Here is a 23,455-nt window from a genome sequence, read left to right as displayed (position 1 = left end):
CTAGTTACATGATCAAGGGCTTCTATAAAGTATACACTTTTGTTAGGTGGGTATTGAGTTAGCAGAGGTAGGCAGGTAGACAGATGGCACTAGGCACCCTGGGCTGCACGTGCCTGATGACAGGTAGTGCTTATTTACAGTTTCTCCCTTGCGCGCGGTGTGGCGCATTCTATGCAGGCGCGGACCTTGCCTGCCTTGGGCCACCATCTGGGTCCTCCACCCGGGGGTAACCTGTAGCAGCCCTGCGGGAAGTTTCTGAGAGCAGAAATTTCACCAGGTGCTTTCATGTGCGTTTTGGCATATGTTCCAGTTGAAACAGAGCCCAAGTGGGGCTCTTTACTGATGTTCTTTATACTGGAAATGTTTCAGCTTTCTTAATTTAAATCATGATTTCCTTATATAACATTTAATTTCTCCACATATTATTTGTGGTTTTAATTACAGACATGCAAATAATAGACACCATATTAAAAAGAAATACACAATCCTGAAAAAAATAAGAGAAAGGAAAGCTTTAATCTTACCCTTGGATCCATTCTCAGAGGCCACCATTTTCATTTAATCTTTTCTAAGTTTCAGATTTCTGATAATTCCTTCCATACTGTAAATAATAAATTTGTATTTCAATTTTTTATTAATTGACTTTAGAATTTATGTAAACACAATGAGGAAATTTTTCACACTCTTGATTTTTATTTATTATGTTATTTTGGTTTACCTTATTTGGTAGCTTAAATTAAAAAAAAACACCTTATTTCCTTATTTGTATCAACTGTAAACATTATCTGATTCCATACTTCATAAAATGAGAATACTAGTTGGCCATTATGTGACTATTATGCGATTATTACACAGTGGTGGTAAAATTTTTACATTCGGGGCCCTCCCTGGTGGCACAGCGCGTTAAAGCACAGCACAAAGAAGCTTAAGTCACTTCCGCATGAGTTCGATCCCCGCTTGTCCTGGAGGAGATCCACATGGCGTGGGAGACCTCTCCTGACCTGCCCGCTGCTCCCCTCAGCAGTGTACTTCATCGATCTGCCTGTTCTGCACCCCGCTCTGTCCCTGGTGAATCCTCTCACCCTCCGCATCTCTGGCCTGTACCCCAGTTCTGTACGAATAAATAAATCTTTAAAAAAAAATTTTACATTCTATATTATAATGATAAAGTCATCCATGTATTTTCTATATGTTAATTCTAAATATTATATACCAACAAAGTGTGTTTTACAATACATTTGAAACGTTCTTATCAATTTCCATTTATCTGACTCCCTGAATAGTATGAGTTCTCCATTTCTTAGCAGAATATTTCAGTAAAAACCATGGCAGTCCCACTGCTCACAAAGAGCAAGTTACTTACTACTATATTTTTCCTACTTATTTCTGATCAGTAAACTAAGCTGAATGCTCACAACAATTTTTTTTAAAGATTTATTTATTTATTCATACAGAACTGGGGTACAGGCCAAATATGCGGAGGGTGAGAGTATTCACCAGGCACAGAGTGGGGAGCAGAACAGGCAGATCGACGAAGTACACTGCTGATGGGAGCAGCGGGCGGGTCAGGAGAGGTCTGCCACGCCATGTGGTCACCTCCGGGGCAGGCGGGGATCGAACTCATGCGGAAGCGGCTTTAGATTCTCAGTGCTGTGCTTTAACCCGCTGCACCACCAGGGAGGGCCCACAACAATTATTTTTATCTAAAATGCTTATTCTGGTCATACTATTGCAATTATGTAATATAATATACAAATGTTAAAAGAGAATTATTGTTTTCATGAGAGCTGAATTGAATGCTTTGAGACAGTACTTTCTTTTTTTTTTTAAAGATTTATTTATTTGTGCATACAAAACTGGGGTACAGGCCAGAGGCTCAGGGGCGGTGAGAGGCTTCACCAGATGCAGAGTAGGGAACAGAACAGGCAGATCGACGAAGTACACTGCTGAGGGGAGCAGCGGGCAGGTCAGGAGAGGTCTGCCATACCATGTGGTCACCTCCGGGGCAGGGGGGAATCGAACTTAGATTCTCAGTGCTGTGCTTTAACCCGCTGCACCACCAGGGAGGGCCTGGGACAGTACTTTTAAAATCTCATCAAATTCAGAATGGAGGAACAACTGTGAAATATTGAAAACTATGGTAAAAATCTAGAATGACTTGCCAGAGAGCTTCACAGATATCTTTAACTTTTTATTTTACAAATGTGTTGAAGACAAACTATATTATGAGTATTTTTTTGGTGAAAGAAAGAAAATATAAAATTTTTACCAGAGAAAAACATATTAGAATAAAAGAAAATTACACTCTCTCAAAGGATTTGGGAATTACTATTTTAAATGAAAAATATTTTCATTAAAAGAATATATTTAAGTTTTAAAGGGGATGTGATTATTTCCCTTTAACTGATTTTTTTTTCAATTAACTGTGCCAATCACATTAGCAAAGAGGACCTTCTAAATGTTGAGGTATAGTGATTAAGAGTAAGTTGTTCCATCTTTCTGTACCTATGTGTCCTTATTTATTAACTGGTTTTTCCATGAAGATCAATTAGTTAACACACAGGTGATGTTTATCACCACATTATCACTTGTTAGGAACTCAAAGAATCGAACTCATGTGGGTGGGGCCACTGTTACTATGATTACAATATTGTGATTTTGTAAAAGGCAGTGACTGCTGAGCCATGAAGTATGACGAGACCTTTGGTACAGGAAACAGTTTTCCCTCCTTACTCTTGTGTCACTTGAATTGTTCAGTTCTTTGCATCCAAAATCTTCAATTATATCCAAAAAACATGAAGTCAACACAAAAAGGTATTTTGCTTTACTGTGTTTATTGAATCATTATTTACACTAGCTAAGGCATGATGCAGCCTCAATGCCCATCAGCAGGTGGCTGTGTCAAGAAGATATGGTATATCCACACTGTGGAATACTACTCAGTCATAAGAGGAAGTATACCAGAGAAGAGAGAGCTCAGGGGGATTATGTGGTGGAAAGCAAGTCAGACTGACAAAGGCAAATATTGACATTTACATCGTGGGCAAAATAGATAAGGTAGAATACATACAGAAACTGGTGGATATTAGTAAATGAAACGAGGCTTCTGAGGCTCAGAGGGAGGGGTGGGGAGAAGGAACAAGAAGATATCTGAAAGGGATGATGGCAGGAAAAAACAAAGTACACATATGATCCAAATGTGGAGTTGTATGAGTAGACACAAATCACAACTAGTCAAAATAGGAGCATGTACAAAAATAGAAAAACATTAATGCACACTTGAGAAGAAATGAGGAAAAGAAGTAGTGCTATAAATATTGTTCCAGAATGAATAGATTTTTCTTATAGATTTTATTTAAAATATGTTGTTTGTGTAAAACATGAAATTAAGCATTTACTATGGGTCAATAAGTATATAAAAGGGAGAAATTCTGTTCCATGCCATGAATTGTTCAAAATCTTGACTTTTAATTGGCTTGATATTTTATACTTAGTTTTATAGCACTTTGTGTTTCTCAGATTATTTTACATCATTGTCTATCAGAAAATACTTAGGTATATTATAAGCAAAAAGAAACTTATTTCTTCACTATGTAATATACCCAGCCTTTTGATCTCATAGCTGGTATTGGTAGTCTGTTTTCTGGTGGTGTTCTAGGAGTTTCTGCCCCCATCTATGAATATTTCGTGTAGAGAGCTGATGACCTTGGGTCCCACAGCTCTGGCACTTGGAGGTTAGGCACACTGTTTACTAGTCTCCCTGCTTTCTATCTTGAATTCCTTTTTTTTCACTTGGCTGGAGTAGATCCTCAAGTGATTTTTTTCAAAAGTAGAACATAGGATATAAATATCGAGTCCTTGCATTTCTAAAAATGCTTTTATGTTGCCCTCATTTTTATGGATGATTTAGTTGAGCATACGTTCTATAATGAAAATTATTTTCTTGGGATTTTAAAGATACTGTACCTTGGTTTTCTTGCATTACAGAATTGCTTGAAAGAAGTCTGAAGGTTGCCTGCATCTGGGTCCCTTTATGGTATCTTTTGAGAGTTGGAGACTTGAAATTTCACAGCAACCTGTCTGGGTGTATGCCTTTTTCCATTCATCTTGTTAGGACATTTTATCAAAAACCATATGTTTTCTTTTACTCTGAAAAATGGTTCTTTGTTTTTATGAGCATTTCTCCCCCTCCATTTCTCAGTTTTCTCTTTTGGGATGGGAGATCTCCTACATTTGTCATCTGTATCCCCTTGCTTCTATAATGCTTTTTATCTAGTGCCTCTATATTAGTGTCTTGGAAAGCAAAAGTTTATCTCAGAATATATTAATACGGGGGCCTAATTTCTTCATCCTTTCTCCCTTTTACATGTAACCTTTTTACCATCATCCTTTTCCATGCCCCTCCCCTCACCCCAATACCCCCATATGAAGTTTGGGTATTAAGAAATGAAAGCCATCCCCGTCTAGTTTAATCAGGTCATTGGGTTATACTTTCTCAAGAGTTCAAGCTGTCTTAGTCTGTTTGGGCTCCTATAAGAGGCTTACAAACAATAGACATTTATTTCCCAGATTTTGGAAGCCATTAAGTTCAATATCAAAATGTAAGTAGATTCTGTGTCTGGTGAGGACATCTAACTTATTCCTTCTTAGAAACTTTTCTTCTTGCTGTGTTCTCACATGATGGGGGAGGCAAAGAACTGTGGGTCACTAATCCCATTCATAAGGGGCTTCTGTCCATATTCCAAAGGCTTCACCTTCTAGTAACTTCACATTGGACATTTAGTCTATCACCATCCTTCAATCCTATTTTAGAAGAATTCTTTCCATGCCCACACTAAATTAGTGATCAAGTTCATGAGTGAATTCTGACCAGCGCCAGTCACAGGGATTTCCTCAAAGTCCCCTTACTTTTCCTCAAAATAACATTAAGTGATAGCTGCTTATAATTACCTGTTTCTCAGTTTTATGGTGATTTCTCTATCATCAGGGTTCAAAGACCTGGGTGAAAATTGAGTTATTTTCTATCTTAGAAGGAGTCAAGCTCCTTATTCCTATCCTGACCATTGTTTCTTCCCCTTGAAATAATCTGCATCCTTATGTTATACCTGTCTTGATTAATAATGATGACTTCTAATTACAATTTATTTTCCTCTCATTTTGGGACAATGAAATAGGGATTCCATCCCAGTTTCTAACAAATTATCCGTCAGCAAATATCCAGAAATTTCCAAGAGACTATGCAAGTTATAAAGACAATTAAGGACCTTATTTTTCTTGGTTACATATAAGTTATTTATGGAAATAGAATTGCTTAAGTCTGATGCACCATCCTTTCCAAGGGATGCATAACAGTCCATATGTGTATAATAGAAAGGGGCATCCTGGCCCTCCCTGGTGGTGCAGCAGGTTAAAGCACAGCACTAAGAAGCTTAAGCCACTTCTGCATGAGTTAGATCCCCACCTGCCCCAGAGGAAATCCACATGGCGCAGCAGACCTCTCCTGACCCGCCCGCTGCTCCCCTCAGCAGTGTACTTTGTTGATCTGCCTGTTCTGCTCCCCACTCTTCTCTGGTGAATCCTCTCACCCACTGCCATCTCTGGCCTGTACCAGTTTTGATATGAGTGAATAAATAAATCTTTAAAAAAAAAAAAAAGGAGGGGCATCCTGACTTTATGACAAATGGCAGGGATGCTCCCTAGATTTCACTTTTTAGCACTGTCTAAGGTCTTCTGACACAGTCTGCTGGAGAGTCCCAAGAAGAATGTGACTGGGAAACTATAAGGGGAACCCCAAATTCATGGTGGGGAGCAGTACTCCAATTGGAGTTCTTTGGCAAAAGGTATGAGAGAATACTATGTACCTATCTGTTATTGATATTTAATAAAACTATTTGTTAAAATTATGTTTATCAGTTTACACTTAGTAACTTTCTCGTGGCTTTGTGATAATATCTCACCCTTCTGATAGTTTCAGTGCTCCTCATTTTTGCTTTTTTTTTTTTTTAAGATTTATTTATTTATGCATACAGAGCTGGGCTACAGGCCAGAGGTGCAGGAAAGATGAGACACTTCACCAGAGACAGAGTGGGGAGCAGAACAGGCAGATGGATGAAGTACACTGCTGAGGGGAGCAGCGGGCAGGTCAGGAGAGGTCTGCCGTGCCATGTGGTCACCTAAGGGGCGGGGATCGAACTCATGCTCCAGTGGCTTTAGCTTTTTAGTGCTGTGCTTTAACCTGCTGCGTCACCAGGGAGGGGCCTGTTTTTCTGTTTTTTGTTTTGTTTTGTTTTTTACTAACCCATACATCTCCCTGTTTGTCACCTGTTTATGACGCTGAGTAAGTCTACTTGAGCATTTTATATCTAGAACTACTGGATCATTAGGTTTTACCTGCCAAGGAACAGGAAGGATGCATCCACTTCTTGTAGTTCCCTAGGCATCTCCCATTGGGGCTACAGAGGACAATAATAGCCCACATGAAGTGAGCTACTTCCTTTGGCTTCGCAGTCTTTCAGCTGAGCCTCCTGCCTTTGTATCCCTAGAGTCCATACTAGCTGTTGTTGCTATTTCTCACCTCCTGGTGTAACCCCTGATTTCTTTGCCTTGGGTGCCTGATAATCTCTGCCTGTTCACTGCCCCTACCTGATCTATCACGAATGATCTAGTCTCAGTTACTTCTATACCAGTAAGTATGAGAACCTGCCCATTGTCCTTTTACTGTTTGGAATCTCCTTACACCTGTATCCAGTGCACATATTCTTATTCTCTAGGGAAACCCTTTTGCTGTCTCTGACCCAGCTTCTGTGGAGGGTATCTTATAGCAGTATATGTGGACCTCTCATGCTCTGGGATGCTGATGAGTGCCTAGAAAAATGGGAGAAGGTGTGTGTGAATCTTCAGGATAGGGTCAGATGATCTGGGGATGTTAATAAAGCATCTGTTTGCAGCCCCTTTTTCCACCTCAGATCCAAAGCATCACTGGGGATTTGCTTTTCACTCTCCTTTCTGCTTGGCATCCTTGGAGCAGACTCAGCCTGCCTATGATCCTCTCCGTTTCTTCTCTGTTTGTGCTCTTGGGAGGGGAAGAATCTATGGCCCAACACAATGGAGTAAGCTACTTGGCTTCTCATAGAGATGTAAAGTGAAATAGCAGTTATCAGAGACGGGGGGTGAGAAGAAGGGAGTGGAGATTATTATTACTTAATAGGTATAGAATTTAGTGTGGGATGATGCAGAGTTTCTGGAAATGGATGATTGCAGCACAGAAAACATGAATGAACTTAATACCACTGAACTCTACAGTTAAAATGGTTTAAAAGGTACATCTTATGTTGTATAGTTTTTACCACATTAAAAAAAAAAGGGGAACAGGATCCTCCTGCAGTTGCTTCAGTGTGAGTTTGATCCCGGCCCTGGAGCTGACCCAGTCAGACCTCTCCTGACCCACCTGCGGCTCCCCTCAGCGTTATACTTTGTCAACCTGCCTGTTCTCCTCCCCACTCTGTCTCTGGTGAATCCTCTCACCACCCTGCACCTCTGGCCTGAACTCCAGTTCAGTATGCATAAATGAATAAATCTTTTTTTAAAAGTGTACAAACCCTACATAGTTTATAGAGATGTGAGGATTGCAGAAATGTCTTAGAAAAAAAATTAGTGTCAGCTAATATCTATATCTCTGTCTTCTGTCTGTAAAACAGAATTTCTGTGACTCATGGATAAGGCAGGCCTGAGGAGATTTCTTTTGGAGAATAATTGGTGTTCCTTGTCTCTTGCAGTTAAAATTAAGAGTAATTTGTATTAAAATCGAAAGAATTTTTTTCTTTATAGTCACTTTCTAACAATTACTACATTTCTTTCTCGGCCATATGCCAGTATTATTAATCATTCTAATGATGAATGAGTACTAATTTATATGCATGACTGCTGATGAAATTAGCAATTTAAAAGAAACTATCTTCATTTCTGCAGCATAAAATATTTATGGAAAGGCAAATGACACAAAAACATATAATTTGTAGGAAATTGACAGGCATAAGAACCCATGCTTTTATCAATTGCCAATAATCTCAACCTGATCTTGCTTTTAGTACAGTTAGATCTGTGACCTGGGTGTACATCAGGGCCCCAGGGGTAGACGTACAAGCCAGTAAGAGGTTACATCTTGGAAGGATTGAAGCCAGCCAGGAGAAGGGAGAAAAACAGGTGGGGAAGAGTTTGAACCAGGTATCCATGCTCTGTTTTGACTTTCAGCAATCTTGGGTGGCCTTAATGATTTCACAGGTGCAGTTCTCCTAGGATTAGTGTTGGCCAAATAAGCAAGTTTGTTTGGCCAAATAAGCAAGTTTGTCTGGAGTCATGTGACTACAAGGGCTTCCCCTAAAAATTCAGTTTGTCTGGCACACTCTGAATAGGCCACTCTACTCCTGGCTATATAACATCTTCATAAAGGCAACTCAGTACAGTGTTTGCTGAAGTTAATTTAACAAATGGTGCCTGACTCAGAAACCATCTTCCTCCTACTACAAGGCCCTGCCCCATGACCCTGTCTTAACTGTTTAGAGAAGCATGAACTACAGTATCATTTTCAATCATGGTGAAAAGGTAATCATAACACTTATCTTAAATATATTTAAACACATGGCTTATTTGGCACCTTCTTTTTCCAAAACACATTTTTTTTTATGGAATATAGAAATGAAAATGAAACCTAGCATAAAATTTTGTCTTTCATCAAAATTAGGTACCATGCCATGCTAAGTTGTGGAAGATACTGTATATATAAATTTTCTCTAGGGATTGCAGTGGGTCCTATACTCCCAAAGTACAAATGATGTAAACTAACATTACCTCAATAATAAATAAATGGATAGATCAATCAATCAATCAATCAGATTTCTTTCTGGAGATCTGGAAGATCCCTTCCATCTCCTCACCTGTCATTTACTCAAGCCTGGATGAGCATTCACATTTCCAGAGGTTGAACAGGTCATGAGGTGGGACCCAGAATAGGCAACAGCTTGTTCTCCAGAGACTCTCCTGGGTCCCAGTGGAAATAGCATGATCAAAGGAGGTGATTGGAGGAAAGCTAATGACAGGGAATTTTTGCAGGATTCAGGGGACGGAGCAAGGGGTAGGACAGGATTCCAGGCAGATAGCCATTGTGCCCATAGGTCTGAGAGGAGCTGTGGGTTTTGGTAGAATGACATGGGTCATGGTGAGCTAGCAGAAGAAAATTGGAGCTATAAACTGTGACTTATTCTCACTCTACCCTCTAATATCCCACTATGGCCTCCTATTGTCTGAACTCAACTGAAACCAAAAGCAGGGGAATCCATGATATGGGTGCTCCTGGCTAGTCTGGTATGGCATGGTGTGGTAGACCAGGAAGAAGAGTGGTTCCAAGTGATAAGTAGAGGACTCAGAAAGCATCAGGTAGCCATGTTAGTTGCAAGGTTATCAAATGTTAGAAAGGGTTTGAGGGTTTTGATTCTCTTGTGAAGGGCATACATTTGCTGAGTTGAGTGTACGATTTTTAGTTTCTAACTTTTGGGAAAAAAAAGTTGGTTTCAAATCTTAGCATTTGGATGGCTGACATGCCAGAACTCAACAACCTACATATACACTGAGTTCACTGACTAGTTGCCCCTAAGAGTTCACCATGGCTCACCAGGTCCTCAGTCCTGGTTCTACCAAGAATTACTGGGAGACTCCCGGGAGTGGCCCACAAGTGTTTTAAAAACAAGGGTAAAACTCACGGTCATTTCCTTATATATACATCTCTTGCCCATCTGTTGTTTTACAAATCAAACACTCCCTTATGTCACTCCCTCCATGCAAGTAGACCCTGAAGTCGTCAGCCCACACCTCACAGATAGCTAGCCCAACACACATGCCCGGTCTGCCCACGACTATCCACATACCTATGAGGCCAGACCAGCACTGCAAGTGTCCAGCTGGGCCTGACAGAGAATCAGGAGAGAAAGTCTGCCTGGTTCTAGGTTCTGGGGCACCAACAGGTTTGCCAGTGCTGCACCATGCTCCATTCAGGTCGACACATTGTCAAGCAGAAGGGAGCAGTGGGGTTGCCCTGCCTTTTCTACTCGAGTAACCCACTTCTAAATGGAGAGGGAAGAAGTGGGAGAAGTGGGCAAGAGCATTATGGGAAAAGTCCCTCCTTACGGGACTCAGGAAAAGGAAGGAACATTTTCACCCTAATTTTCACATTGCTTTATGAGAGTTTCTAAATACTGGGTTCACAAAGGTGGTTTTCAGCACTTTTTGACCTTGTTTCACAGGTAAAGAGATTTAATTGGCTCAAAACAAGATCAGATCTGACCTAGGAAATGATTCTGACTGTTTGCAAAGGGGTCCTGTGGAAGCTGTGAATTTTTGGGCCAGTACAGCAGTACGAGGCTTAAAAACAATTTCAAACAAGGCCGTGAAATCACTGTGGCAGGCTTTTATACATATACCAATGCACCTAGTTTTCAAGAGAGCCAGGCAAAGAGAAATTTCCCCTCCATTACAGAAGTGAGAAATGGCCCAGAAGAGGTTGCAGGTGTCCACAATCTCACAGCAGCTGGCCACAGGGCTGCAGTTGCTGACTCCCATCTCCCCCCCCCCCACCCTTCGCTCCACACAGCACTGCTGGTGAGCTGGGCCTTCTATTTCCTGTAGACACGGGGATGGTTGCTGACCTCCTTGTGGAGCCTGTGTCTATTCCTCAGGTGTTCTTGAGTTTCATTGGATGTTTTGGTTTTTTGTTTTTTAAAGTCCCATTGTCTAAAAACCTGCATGTCAGATCTATTATTTTGCAAGAATCCTTGCACATCTCAATGATCCCATTTATTCCCACTTACCTGGCCAGAATATCGTGCTGCAGAAAACACTTCAGATTTGTAAGCACTACCAATAAAGCCAGAGTGGGTAGGAAAATAGTCTTTAAGTGAATTTACCCCCAATTAAATTGAGTGAAAACCAAGTAGCAAAGCTGCTGATGATAATTCTAGGCTCAGGTGCCACAGCACTGGAAGGTCAGGGATTATGAACACAAGAGCTAAGACCCAGCTCTCAGTGTTTGTAGTTCCAGCCACTGTGTAACCCAGCCACCTCTTCCCATCTGGTCCCAGCAGAGGGGGTGATACCAGTGTGAAGAGGAGATGGTCACACTGATGATGCTGCACTTTGCAAATAGAAGGTGCAATAGAAAGTGTTCTCTCAATGCTAATTTTAGGCAAGCTGTTTCGTTGACAGAGGCAGGCTTCTGAGGGAAGAATGCAAGGACCAAAAGACACAGTCCTGTTAAAGATATTCCTCCCTTTCTGTCAATCACAGAAAATGTAGTTGGTGTCATTTGCCAACTTTCATTTTCCAATTCATTTTACTAGTCCACGGGCCTCTTAGAGTTAAGGCATTGTGTACTCTGTTTACTGGCTCAGTTGCTTTATCATGATATGGCCCCTACAGATCCAAGTTAATGCTCTTTTATCTTTGCAATTTGTACCATGAGCCAGTGCTAAGAGAACCTCAGGTGTGCTGCAAGAATGGCCCTAAATGTGACTGCCGGGTGGATAGTGCCCATTGTTTGTGGTCACTAATGGGCATTATTATAATGGCTTTAGCCCTAGATACAGACATTGCTGTGAACTCAAGTTCATTTGGCACTTTCACAAGAACCACAAATGTGTGAGCCACATCCAGGCCCTCTGCAACAGATGAGGAAGACCATTGAGGGGCAGAGACTTTCCCAAGGTGACAAAAGATAAAAATGGTGGCCAAACTGGCCCTAAAGTCCCTGGAATATGCCAGCTCTTTCTTGTGGGTGCCATGTGGAATTGAACAAATTGTTCCCTCTGTAATGTGGGTGACCCTTCACAGAACCCACAAATCGTGTCCTTTTCTTGGTGAAGTCTTTCCACCTCCTGGCCACATGACCTGGCTTGGTATTTGTGATTATAAGTAGCTCTTATAATCACTCTTCATTTAATGGAGAGCTTCTTCAAAACCCAGGTTACATCACACATCCCCCACTTCTGAGTTCCAGTAGAAATTCACGATAGTACTGCTATCGTGAATAGCATTATTGAAATGTCTGGGTGCCTTGAAGGCAAGAACTAGTTTTAGTTATATCTATATCCTTAGATTGATTATTAGCAAGTATCCAAAGTTCAATAACAACTCCTTCTTTTGTCCTTAGTAGTTCAGGAAAATAAGCATGTATCGAGCACCTAATACTATTTGCTTGTTGCCAGAGCCCATTTCATAAAGCTGCAGGAGGCCTCATTATTTATTAACCAAGGTGACCACTTCTGAGCTGTAACAATAAGTCTGAATATGGGGCAACTGAATCCTGAGACACATTATGGAAAAACAACAAACATTACATTATTGAGCATTAGTACTTTCTAAGCATTCACCACAATCCCAAGAGGTAGCTACTATTTATCCAGTGATACTGTGAGAAACAAAAAACAAAGAGATTTATCCAAGGTTGCACAAGTAATGGTAGGCTGCAAACTTGGGTCATTCTGGAACCTGTGTTATTAACTGCCGGGTATGCAGGGCTATGCTGCCACTGTCTCTTTAAGCAGCCAGAGCTCTGCCACACTGCATTTCCCAGACTATTTCAGTTCAATCATTTAAACACGAAGGCATCTCATTTTAACCTAAAATCTATGGCTGATTCTTAGCCTACTTGCCTCAGAGTCATCATTGTGAAACTCCTACCAGACTACTGAGGTGTGTGTGGATCTACCTTTCTCTTCTGGTTACCTCCAGAATGCTGTGACTTTTGACTGTAGCAACTTTATTGTTAGCATTTTAAGTCTCAGAGTGATTTATATGTATTGCATTAAGCTTAAAAGGTACAGAAAAGAAAGTGTTTGAAGGCCTCATGGTTACACAAAGGTATGGTTGATGTGGCAATCTGAGAGGAACTGCCTGGGTGGCCCGTAGGGTTTCCTTGGAGCAGTGTTTCCTACTGGTCAGGGCCCTGGAACATCTGTATCCTCACTGGTTCAGGACCCTGCAACACTCAACAGGTCAGCAGAACTGCCTGTTTTCTCTGTGGAATTGTTTTACCTCTCTTGCCCTCAAAGCGCAATGTGATATTCTCAAGTTCTTCATGACTTGAATGTCTAACTAAATTCCCTGGTGTTATCTATATTAGGTCCCCAAGACACATTGTTTAAGGATTAGGAAAGCATCTTGTGTTCGGAGCCACTGTGTTTAAATTCACTTGATCAGGTTTACATCTACAGGTCATCTGTGTCAGATTAATCAAGATCTGAGATGCTTGTTAGAAATGGAGATGAAAAACTTTCACCCAAGGCCTTTTCACTGAGACTAAGATCAAAATCAGGGATCCATATTTTTCCCCAACTAAAGTATGTTTTGCTTTTTATTTTTCATTAAGAAATTGTCAAACATATTCAAAAGTAGAGAAAATAATAAACTGACTCATTACTCAGTTATAACAAAGATTAACCTATGGTCAATCTTGTTTCACCTATGATTAAAGCAAATTCCAGACATCATTTCAGTGTTTCCCTATGTACCATATGACATAATCATGATAGAATCCTATCTACAGGTGGTCAACAATAATATCTAATATCATCACATCTCAAATTCAAATTTTTCTTCTCTTGTAAATGTTTTAAATTATATAGTGTTTTGGATGCTGAATCATATAATTGGCTCTGTTTCATGCTTTTCTATAAAGTGGGATGTTGGGGGCCCTTCCTGGTGACACAGTGAGTTAAAGTGAAGCACTATGAAGCTATCCTCAGTCACTGCAGCACGAGTTCTATCCCCGGCCAGAGAGCTGACCCACATGGCACAGCAGACCTCTCCTGTCTGGCCTGCTGCTCCCTTCAGCAGTGCATTTCAGTCAGTCTCCCTGCTCTGCTCCCTACTGGGTCTGGTGAATCCTCTCACCCTCCACCTGCACCTCTGGCCTGTACCCCAGTTCTTGTATGCATAAATAAATCAATTTTAAAAAATGGGATGTTGTGAGTTAATCCTGTCTTCACCACTGGCAGCTTCACAAAAATCCATGCATGCATGTTGGCTGTTTACCTTACTCCTGACTTCATCTTCATGGTACTGTTATTTTTCTTTGGCACTGGTTTTCTCACAAACGTCATCTTATGTTATATGCATTTTTAAAGCTCCTCAAATGTCTTTGCAGATAGGCAAGTCATATGTAAGTAAACCTTGCTGCGATCTGGACACTTACTTCATTTTGCACTGGTTTGCACCTGTCCCTGGCATCCCAGTTTCTGACTTTGAGTTCCCTCTGCATTTTTGTGCCCTCTTCCCCCACCTCCGTCTCAGCACCACTTTTCCAGCTTGGATCTCTTTTTGCTTCCTTCCCCAATTGTGATTCCAAGTCTTTTTTGCCTGCGTGGAAACACATTTCATTTATCCTGAGTGTCACACTGATACCTCTGTTGTCATCATCTGTTTCCTGTAGTTATGAGATTAGACACAGACACAAATCTTTAGGTTCCAACATAGCCCCTTTGAAAAGTCCCATCTGCTGGGACACGAGATTAAGAGGGCAGTTGAAAGAGGACAGCTCAACTTAGGAGGCTAGAATGGATGTCAAAGTATTACCTGTTTTTCCCTGAGTGCTGTCTGTTGCTGTGAAAGTAGAGGAGAGGTAGCCTGACATGGCGGCACAGTCTCCCTGTCTCTGGGGCTTTGTTTATCCATCATAGGGTTCTCATTTGCCTAAAGCAAAATGACAAAATTAGGACAGTGTAATGATTTTAAAATAGGTTTTTAAGGGAGTGCCATTAGTTTTTGTTGATAAAGGATCCAGATAGGAAATAAACTTGATGATGAGTTGTAGGGCTTTTTTTTAAAAAAAAAAAAAAAAGATTTATTTATGCATACAGCATAGGGTACAGGCGAGAGGTGCAGGATAGGGGTAAGAGGCTTTACCAGAGATAGAATGGGAACACAACAGGCAGATCAATGAAGTACCCTGCTGAGGGGAGCAGGCGCTGAGACAGAAGAGATCTGCCCCGCCATGTGGGTCACTTCTGGGGCTGGGATCCAACTCACACTGAAGCAGCTGCTGCTGGCTTGCAGTACTGCATGTTAGCCCACTACACCACCAGGGAGGATCAAGTTGTATATTTTTAATATCAGTATTAGCAAAGTTAAACAGTGATAGCCTATGTCAGTCTCCTGTTTTGCTTGTGAATCTAAACATCTGAACAAATATCTATGTTTTTAATAAGTTGGATTTGGAAGGAAAACCATGCTGCTGGAGTGTGGCTGTTGTAATAACTGACATGATTTTCAGTCATTTGTTCTTGATAGACTAAGAAGTAGAATAAATAAGAACAATTTTCAACAATGTATGGTATTAACAGATTCAAGTTCAATAGAATAGACTTAACAACTATGCTAATTTAAAAAGTGTTGTTCATTTTTTTTCCCTTAGATGTTAGGCCTCTTGAGTGCATATTCTGTATTCTGTATATTTTGCTTAAATTTCCTGAATCTTTGGTCCATATTCAGGGAGATATTCCTTGAGCTTATCTTATTTATTTATTTTTAGCAATCCTGTGACTTTATTTCTAAAAGCAATATCTTATTATCCAGTCTATTTATTAGTACTTGTACTATGGATGGAATAACTTATCGAAACATAGTGAATAAAGTGTTTTGCTTCCTGTCTGACTTTGCTTTCACTGGGAGCAATTTTTTTTTTCTCTTTTGCTTCTATATATTGAAAAAAAAATTGAAAAAAAAAACTGACGGTGAGCTCTGTAGCTGTAGGTGAGATTTTAATGGTTGAATTTTCTTTAACAGATTCCATTATTTGAAGAACATGGAGAATTCTACTCATGGACACTAATTCTTACATAGTTGCCTTGGTTTCTCACTGAATAGCCTGGACAATATTTTGGTAGAAATTTTCAACTCATACCTATATTTGCAGTTCCATAGGTTAGTATTAGCTTCCAAATTGCTAGAAATGTCTGTGTCTGGAGGCTGCTTGAGTTCAGTAAATCATATGCCTCTTCTCTTGTGTGCCTTCGTCTGTATTTTGAGAGGAGGGAGTGAGCAGGGTGGCATCTTTCAGTATACCTCCATTCATATACTCTCTTATAGAAAAAGCTTGTTTAAACTCTTTTTCACTGACAATGTTTTGTTGTTTTCTCTGTGATAATGGGTTTATACTTTCTATTTATTTTCTATCACTTAATGGAAAAGGAAGGGAGGAGAAGAAAGTGATACCCTCAGAAAGAAGAGAATATAAATGTATATATATATATATATATATGCAGATGTGTCTTTGAATTAAAGTCTCTTACATATTTCCTGTGTATATTTACATTTATGATTCCTCATCAATATCAAGTTTAAGTATCTATACCTTCCCTTTGCAAACAGTATAGGACATTTAATTTGTTTTACTTTCTTTCATCTTCAATGTTCTGTTGAAATTTTTGTAATACAATCGTATGTGTAGTTTTCATTTCTTGTGACTTTGGTTTTCCCTCCTTGAGGTTAAATTAAACTTAATAAGCAGAAACTATATGTATTTAATATACCTTTTTATTGTTTATTGTATTCTTGGGATACATAATGTATAAATATAATTTTATTTAGTACTCTCTTCCTTTCTTGGATTCTGAATTCTGACATAATTTTTTATTTGTTTGGAGAAGTTCCTTAGGTTTTATGCAGGAGAGAATACATTGATGGTGCCTTTTGAGTCAGTTATCTGCTGAAAATGCCTGTCCTTTTCTCCGTAATAGTGTGGCCAGCATAGAAGTCTAGGGCTATCGTCTTTTTTTAGATCAGGTAGGACCTCGATGGTGTCCGATTCTGGTTATTGCTGTGGCCATCATTTTCACTCTTAACACTATTTGTAAAAATTGCATATGAATTAATTGTCTCTTGCATTAATTTGTTTTATGTCAAGGTCCATTTATTCTGATGACTCGGTTTGGTTATTAGCCTCTCTTGAATTGCTTAGTTGGCCCATGACATTTCTTTTGTTTTCAGCTTATGTTTTCCACCTAGCCCTTCACAGTTTAGCAATGCACCTCATGTTTTCCCATCTATGTGTGCTGTATAGATGCCAAAACTTCATTCATTATATAAAAACTGTAAAATAAAGTATTTATTTTTAAAAATGCACTTATTAGTAGACCAATTAAATGAAAATAAGACCCCCCCCCCGCCCAAAGTCTGTTTAAAGAAACAACCTAAAATATTTCTAGATGAAATCAGGGTCTGGGCTGGGCTGCCTGGGGAGTGAGGAGGCAGCTCTGTAGATTTGATGAGGAATGTTTCCACTTGGATTTGGAATACAAAATATATCAAGAGGTTACACTGTGATATGGAGCCTGTTTTGTTTTAAAATTTTTGGGGGCAAATGAGAATTGGCGTTTACAGTTGCATGCTGACCCACAGGGGCAGGGTCTTCTTTCCTTTCTTTGCCAGACACCTGTTATGTTCCTGTTATGTTCCTTCCAACAAAATGCCCACACTGCCTTGAGAGCTGTCAGAACCAAGTGGAGTCTGTGGCCAAGCCATGTTGCCCATAATCACCCTTTACCTTGCCTCTCTGAGTCTATACTCTGTTTCTTCATTCTGGGTTTATTTTTATTTTTACATTTCCCTCCATATCCCGTAATTTTTAAAAAATAATTTCTTTATTTGTATATGTTTTACATCAGCTGTAGCCCCAGAGAACTCCCACCAGCAATTCACCTGTTTGTCATCACCTCAGTCCCTTGTGCTCTTCCTGCAGGTGTTTTATATCTTCTCCCTTCTCCTCCCCTGCAAAATGTTTCTGAATTACTGCTGTTTTTTTATTCTGTTTAGTTTGGGCCTACCTCAAATTAAAACACTTCTGTGCAGCAAAGGAGACATTAACCAAAACAAAGAGGCAACTTAGTGATTAGGAGAAAATTTTTGCACTTCACACAACTGACAAAAGACTGATCACAAAGATATGCAAAAAATTCACAGGATGCAAGAAAAGCAGAGTAAATAATCCAATCAAAAAATGGACTTTAGGACTCAAAAGAACTTCTCCAAAGACAAAGTGCAAATGGCCAACAGACATGAAAAAATGCTCAACATCCCTCAGTTGGGAAAATGCAAATCAAAACCACAATAAGATACCACCTTAAGCCAGTAAGAATGGCACATACTTAAGTACTAACAAATGCTGGGAGGATGTGGCACAAAAAAAAACTCTCCTACATTTCTGGTGGGAGTGCAAACTAGTATCCCTTAATTTATCGCCTGTTAGTATCTCACTGGCTTCTCCTTTATTATAGTCCAAGAAATTTTCACAGAGTTCCTGGTTGGTGATACCCATCTTGTTTTCCATTGTTGTATAGTTTACTTGTCCTATTTCTTTTTTCTTTTTTTTTTTTTAATATTTATTTATTTGTGCATACAGAACTGGGGTACAGGCCAGAGATTCAGGGGTGGCGAAAGACTTCACCAGAGACAGAGTGGGGAGCAGAACAGGCAGATCGATGAAGTACACTGCTGAGGGGAGCAGCGGGCGGGTCAGGAGAGGTCTGCCGCGCCATGTGGTCACCTCCATGGCAGGTGGGAATCGAACTCATGCCGAAGTGGCTTTAGATTCTCAGTGCAGTGCTTTAACCCGCTGCACCACTAGGGAGGGCCTGTCCTATTTCTATATAAGACTTAAGGTGAGAACCCTGGTTCAAGATTTGAACTGTAACCCAGGCTGAAACTGGAATTCCCTGTTTTCAAACAGACAGATACTATTACTTCCAGAAGGGCAACAATTCATTGAGAGGGGTAGAAAAGATATATTAGCACCATCACTCCATCACTAGCACTGGCAGCTGGCTTTCTGTCAGGAGCAATTTTTCATCAAGAATTGTTTTATCACTGCATAAGAATGATCAAGTACCTTTAGAATCAGGTTAAAAAGCACATGGATGGCAGGTGGTCAGCTTGGCTTAGTAGCTAAGTGACTTGAGGAAGGCTTCATATGCAGGAATACAAATTGTCTTTTATCATAGATTGCTGGCATGCTATGGCTACATGAAATGTAAATATTAAATAATTCCTCACTGTTCCTTTCATTAGAAAATGAGTCACTGTCATGTCCTCCATTGTACCCCCGAAGCCTAGCAGAGTACCTGGCATACCACGGACATTCAGGAAACTTTGGCTGATACAATGCAAATATTAATGATGGGCAGAAAAGTGAAACCTGGGAAGAATCCTTGTTGCTCCTCCATGTAATGGACCATAGTAAGGATAGGTAGGATGTTGTTTTTGTTTGTTTTAATTTTGCATAGAAAAACTGGGGTACAGGCCAGAGGTTCAGGGGGTGAGAGGATTCACCAGAGACAGAGTGGGGAGCAGAACAGGCAGACTGACTGAAATGCACTGCTGAGGGAAGCAGCAGGTCAAACAGGGGAGGTCTGCTGCACCATATGGGGACTGAACTCAGTCATTGACAGGATAGAATTTAAACCTTAGGCCACCAGGGAGGCTCCAAGTGTAGTGAATTAACACCACCACAGTGCCAGAAATAATTTCAAGTTGCTGTTCAGCATCTTGAACAGCATCTCTGACTTTCCTGTATGCTGGGATCGAAACTACAGGGGTTTGGCTTTGAGAGTTGGGAGCACAGCCACTGAGCATTGCATTACCCCAAGTTCTGGCTGTAGTCACAGCTTCAAGTAGCAGAGGCTCTTACGGACTTGACAGCTTGTGTCTGCTGACGTCAATGGCCAGTCTTTGTGTTTATTTGAATGTGTGATTTTTAGGCCACCCATGTGACAGATTGGAAATACCCCTTGAGAACAGCCTTCAAATCAAGGGCTGAAAGTAGTTGATAGAATTAGCCCAGGCCATGGCCCCTCAGGTAGAGTGGCTTTGAGCTGTGTGCCACATCCCCTGCCTGCTTAATCCCCAGCCCTCAAGTAGTAACTGGCTTGGTCAAGGCCCTTTTACTGACTGGCTTCCCTCCTCACACCCTAAATCCTGTATTTGTGTTCTTTGCTTCTAAACAGCAGCTTTCCTTTGAAATACTGTCTCAGGCTCTGTTGCTGGGGACATGGAAGCCACAGCAGTCAGCCCCAGGGCCCAAGTGCTTGTCCGCAGAGGACTGGAACCATCTTGCTTAGACCCTTGCAAGTGAATATCAAAAGTAGGGGAAAGTATTCTATTTCTCTTTTTAAAAGTTGTCACAGTTATCAAACTCAAGGGTTCTGTTGCTTGGATGTGTTGGCCAACAGACCGGATACAAGTTTGTTGAAGAAAGAATATGATGGAGACAGGAAATAAGTCTCCAAAGACTGCCTCCAACATGAAGTTTTGAAAAGGTTTTTAAAAGAGGGGAAGGGTTGAAGGAAGGTGAAAGGAGCCTTTGGTCATTGGGTGGTGGAGGCCCAGGGCAGTGTTGGCATCTGTGCCGGTATAGGGAGAGGACACGCTTCCACACAGGCCACACGTCAGGAACGTGGAGGTTCAGCTCCTCTGCTGGGTAGAGACTTGTACACTAGTGAGGCTGGTGGCAGCTTCAGGTCTCTTGGGGTGCCATGACATGTGTTTTGGGTTCTTCCTGCCCTGGCCAGGTGCTCAAAGTGAATAGGGATAGCTGGATACTGTTATCAAGAAAAGCCGGAAGGCTGTTAATGTAAATGAATCAGGTGACTTTGCTTTCAGGTAAATCTGATTGCCCTGCTAGGAGTCAGGCAATCAAGTGCTTTAACCACTGTCTTCCCTGTTCTCTGAATCCTAAAATTAACTGGCTTACCCATTTCCTTCCCTGTTTTCTGAGGTCCTGGTTTGATATTACTTAACAATTCCTGAATTATATCCTCCAGCTCTCTGAGATGACACAGTAGTTTTTAAGGACAGTTGAAACTGCCCTGCTCACAGAACATTACTGACTTTTATTTCCACAGGAGCGTCTCAGTGACTTGCGGGGCATTTGTATTCCCTTGCTATAGCAAGTTATCGTTTGTAGTTTCTAGGTGAGGCCTGCATGTTACCGCCTCTGAACTTGTGTGTGTGTCCTCGTTCTCCTGGCTGCAGTGTCGGATGGCCCAGCGGCACGCCCCGCGCTGGCCTCCACAGTGGCTCCTCGGATGAGTGGCTGCAAGGGTCGTTGTGTCCACACCACGTGATGGGAGGGCACGGAGGGAGCAATCACACTGACCTTTCATCTTTGCTTCTTTGCAGATATCTCAGTGAGCCTCCTGACCCTCGTGGTCACTGCCTGTGGCCTCGCTCTCTTTGGCGTGTCTCTCTTCGTGTCTTGGAAACTCTGCTGGGTTCCGTGGCGAGAACGAGGCCTGCTCTCTGGTAGCAAAGACAACAACCAAGAGCCTCTTAACTACACGGACACAGAGACCAATGAGCAGGAGAACAGTGAGGGTTTCCTAGACCCTCCCACCCCCTGTCCTGACTCCTCCATGAAGATCAGCCACACCTCCCCCGACATTCCCCTCTCAACCCAGGCTGGGGGACAGGAGAACTGTGCCCATGGCGTCCGAGTGCAGCGCCAAGTCACAGAGCCAACTTCATCGGCTCGGTCAGTAACGCCTCCTTCGTTTCTGGGTGCATGATGAGGAGTGCCCTCAAGCCCCTCTGTTGGCAGCCATGGCTTTGATGAGCCAAGCTGCTTGTAGCTTTACAATCATCTTATTGTCAGAGATGTCAGTATGGGAATGCCTGGTGCTTGCTCTGTTCCTATTAGGCTACCGAGCTCTGCTCCATCTCTGCTTAGTCCATGTTCATAACAGGAAACTCACCCTTCAAATGCTAGCTAAGACCTTTATGCGCACTATTTTAGTACAGTTCACAACTTCGTGTGAGACGGGCCTCATTAGCTATCATTTTCACTTCCCAGAAGAACCAAGTCAGTCAAGAGGATTAAGTAAAAAGTCATATATTGATAAGCACCTAGGTCAGGGTTTGAATCCTGATTCAAGCACACCAGGGCCTGAGCTCTTGCCCACTCTCCCATGCTATCCTCCTCCTGTCGTATTTATTCTCTGTGCTGCTGCTCTGGCTTAGTGTCAGACTCACTTAGGGCCACACAGAGTGGCTGTGGGTTTAAGTCTTAAATAGCCTTTGAGCGATTTAAAGATTCACTCTCTTTAAGGCCTAAGGTCACTCTTTCTATGTAGGAGGCTTTGTGCTTTTAAGCAGATAAGAAACAATACTCTGCTGTCATAAGAAGCAACAGCTCTGTGACCAAATGAACTGGCTTTACCTTCATGATTGACATTGGACACTTGTATCCATGTCCTTTCCTGTAAGAGAGGGATAATGATAGACCCAAATGTAGGTGATTTTTTAAAAAATATTTATTTATTTATGTGTACAGAACTGGAGTACAGGCCAGAGGTCGGGGGTGGTGAGAGGACTCACCGGAGACAGAGTGGGGAACGGAACAGACAGAACACTGAAATACACTGCTGAGGGGAGCAGCGGGTGGGTCAGGAGAGGTCTGCCACGCCATGTGGGTCACCTCCTTGGCCGGGGATCGAGCCTGCTCTGAAGTTGCTGTAGCTTTTGCAGTGCTGTGCTTTAACCTGTTGCACCACCAGGGAGGGCCCATGTAGGTGATTTTAAGAATGAAACAGTTAACAAGTGCATTGTGTGCTCTGCATAAGCCTGCACCTGGGAAAGGCTCTGAACAAGAGCCACCATTTTGCCACCAGCATTGCTCTCCCAGGACTCAGAGGTTGTACAATGGCGGCTCCAAGGTCAAACAGCCAAGTCTGAGTCACCGACAGAAAATTCATTTTCAGTAAGATTCTTCAGGAAAATAGTCAGAAAGCAGCTTTCTTGCTGGAGTGCTAGCCAGAGGAGTTGTAAGTGCTGTTATATGGAAAGTACAAGCACAGTTTGGGGGTATTTCTTTTAAATTTTTTTTTAATTTGTGTTCTAGAGCAAAGATAAAATTTTGCCCATTTTAATGTTAATCGAGTTTCTCCTAGAGTCTTTGCTCATTCACTTTAAGTAGGATGGAATAGCATAGTTTATAATTTAACTTTTTCAAAACCCTATTTTAGCATCGTTTCCAATTCTGAATCAAAGAACCAAACCTAAAATATTCCTCTGTGGGGAAATGGATGATTGTTTGCCATTTGATTTAGAAGAAATCCTCAGATTTTATCAGTAGGATTTCTCTTCAGATTTAAGACTTAAATATAACTGGGGCTCTGTTTGACGCTGCCATGGAGTTCGTGCTGTGGTGCAGGCTCATGATAAAATCCTTTCAGTACTTCAATAGCTAGAGCCTTTCAGATGGAGTCTCTGTTGAAATTATCTCCTCTTCTGTCTTCGTCTGCATGTTAATTTTTCTCATCTGGGTTCTCTCAGTCCAGGGTGATGGTTCTGTGTTTTTATTAGATTGTGGATCTGAGCACTCTGCCATAATTCTAATGAATTCATAGCAATCATAGCACTG

At 41.3% G+C, this 23,455-nt stretch overlaps 1 protein-coding gene across 2 annotated transcripts in view; it reads left to right on the top strand.

Annotated features, from left to right (window-relative positions):
• Positions 1–23,455, top strand: part of SYT9 (synaptotagmin IX) — a 167,261-nt gene that overhangs the window by 31,561 nt on the left and 112,245 nt on the right. For both annotated transcript variants that reach the window (XM_012725433.1, XM_012725434.1), the window contains exon 2: positions 21,217–21,568. In XM_012725433.1, the coding sequence (XP_012580887.1) occupies positions 21,217–21,568 (352 nt within the window). The remainder of the gene's footprint in view (positions 1–21,216; positions 21,569–23,455) is intronic.

The sequence above is a fragment of the Condylura cristata genome, unplaced genomic scaffold, assembly GCF_000260355.1.
Source record: "Condylura cristata isolate star-nosed mole 26May11 unplaced genomic scaffold, ConCri1.0 scaffold00015, whole genome shotgun sequence".
Taxonomy (NCBI): domain Eukaryota; kingdom Metazoa; phylum Chordata; class Mammalia; order Eulipotyphla; family Talpidae; genus Condylura; species Condylura cristata.
This window is presented reverse-complemented; position numbering and strand designations above follow the sequence as displayed.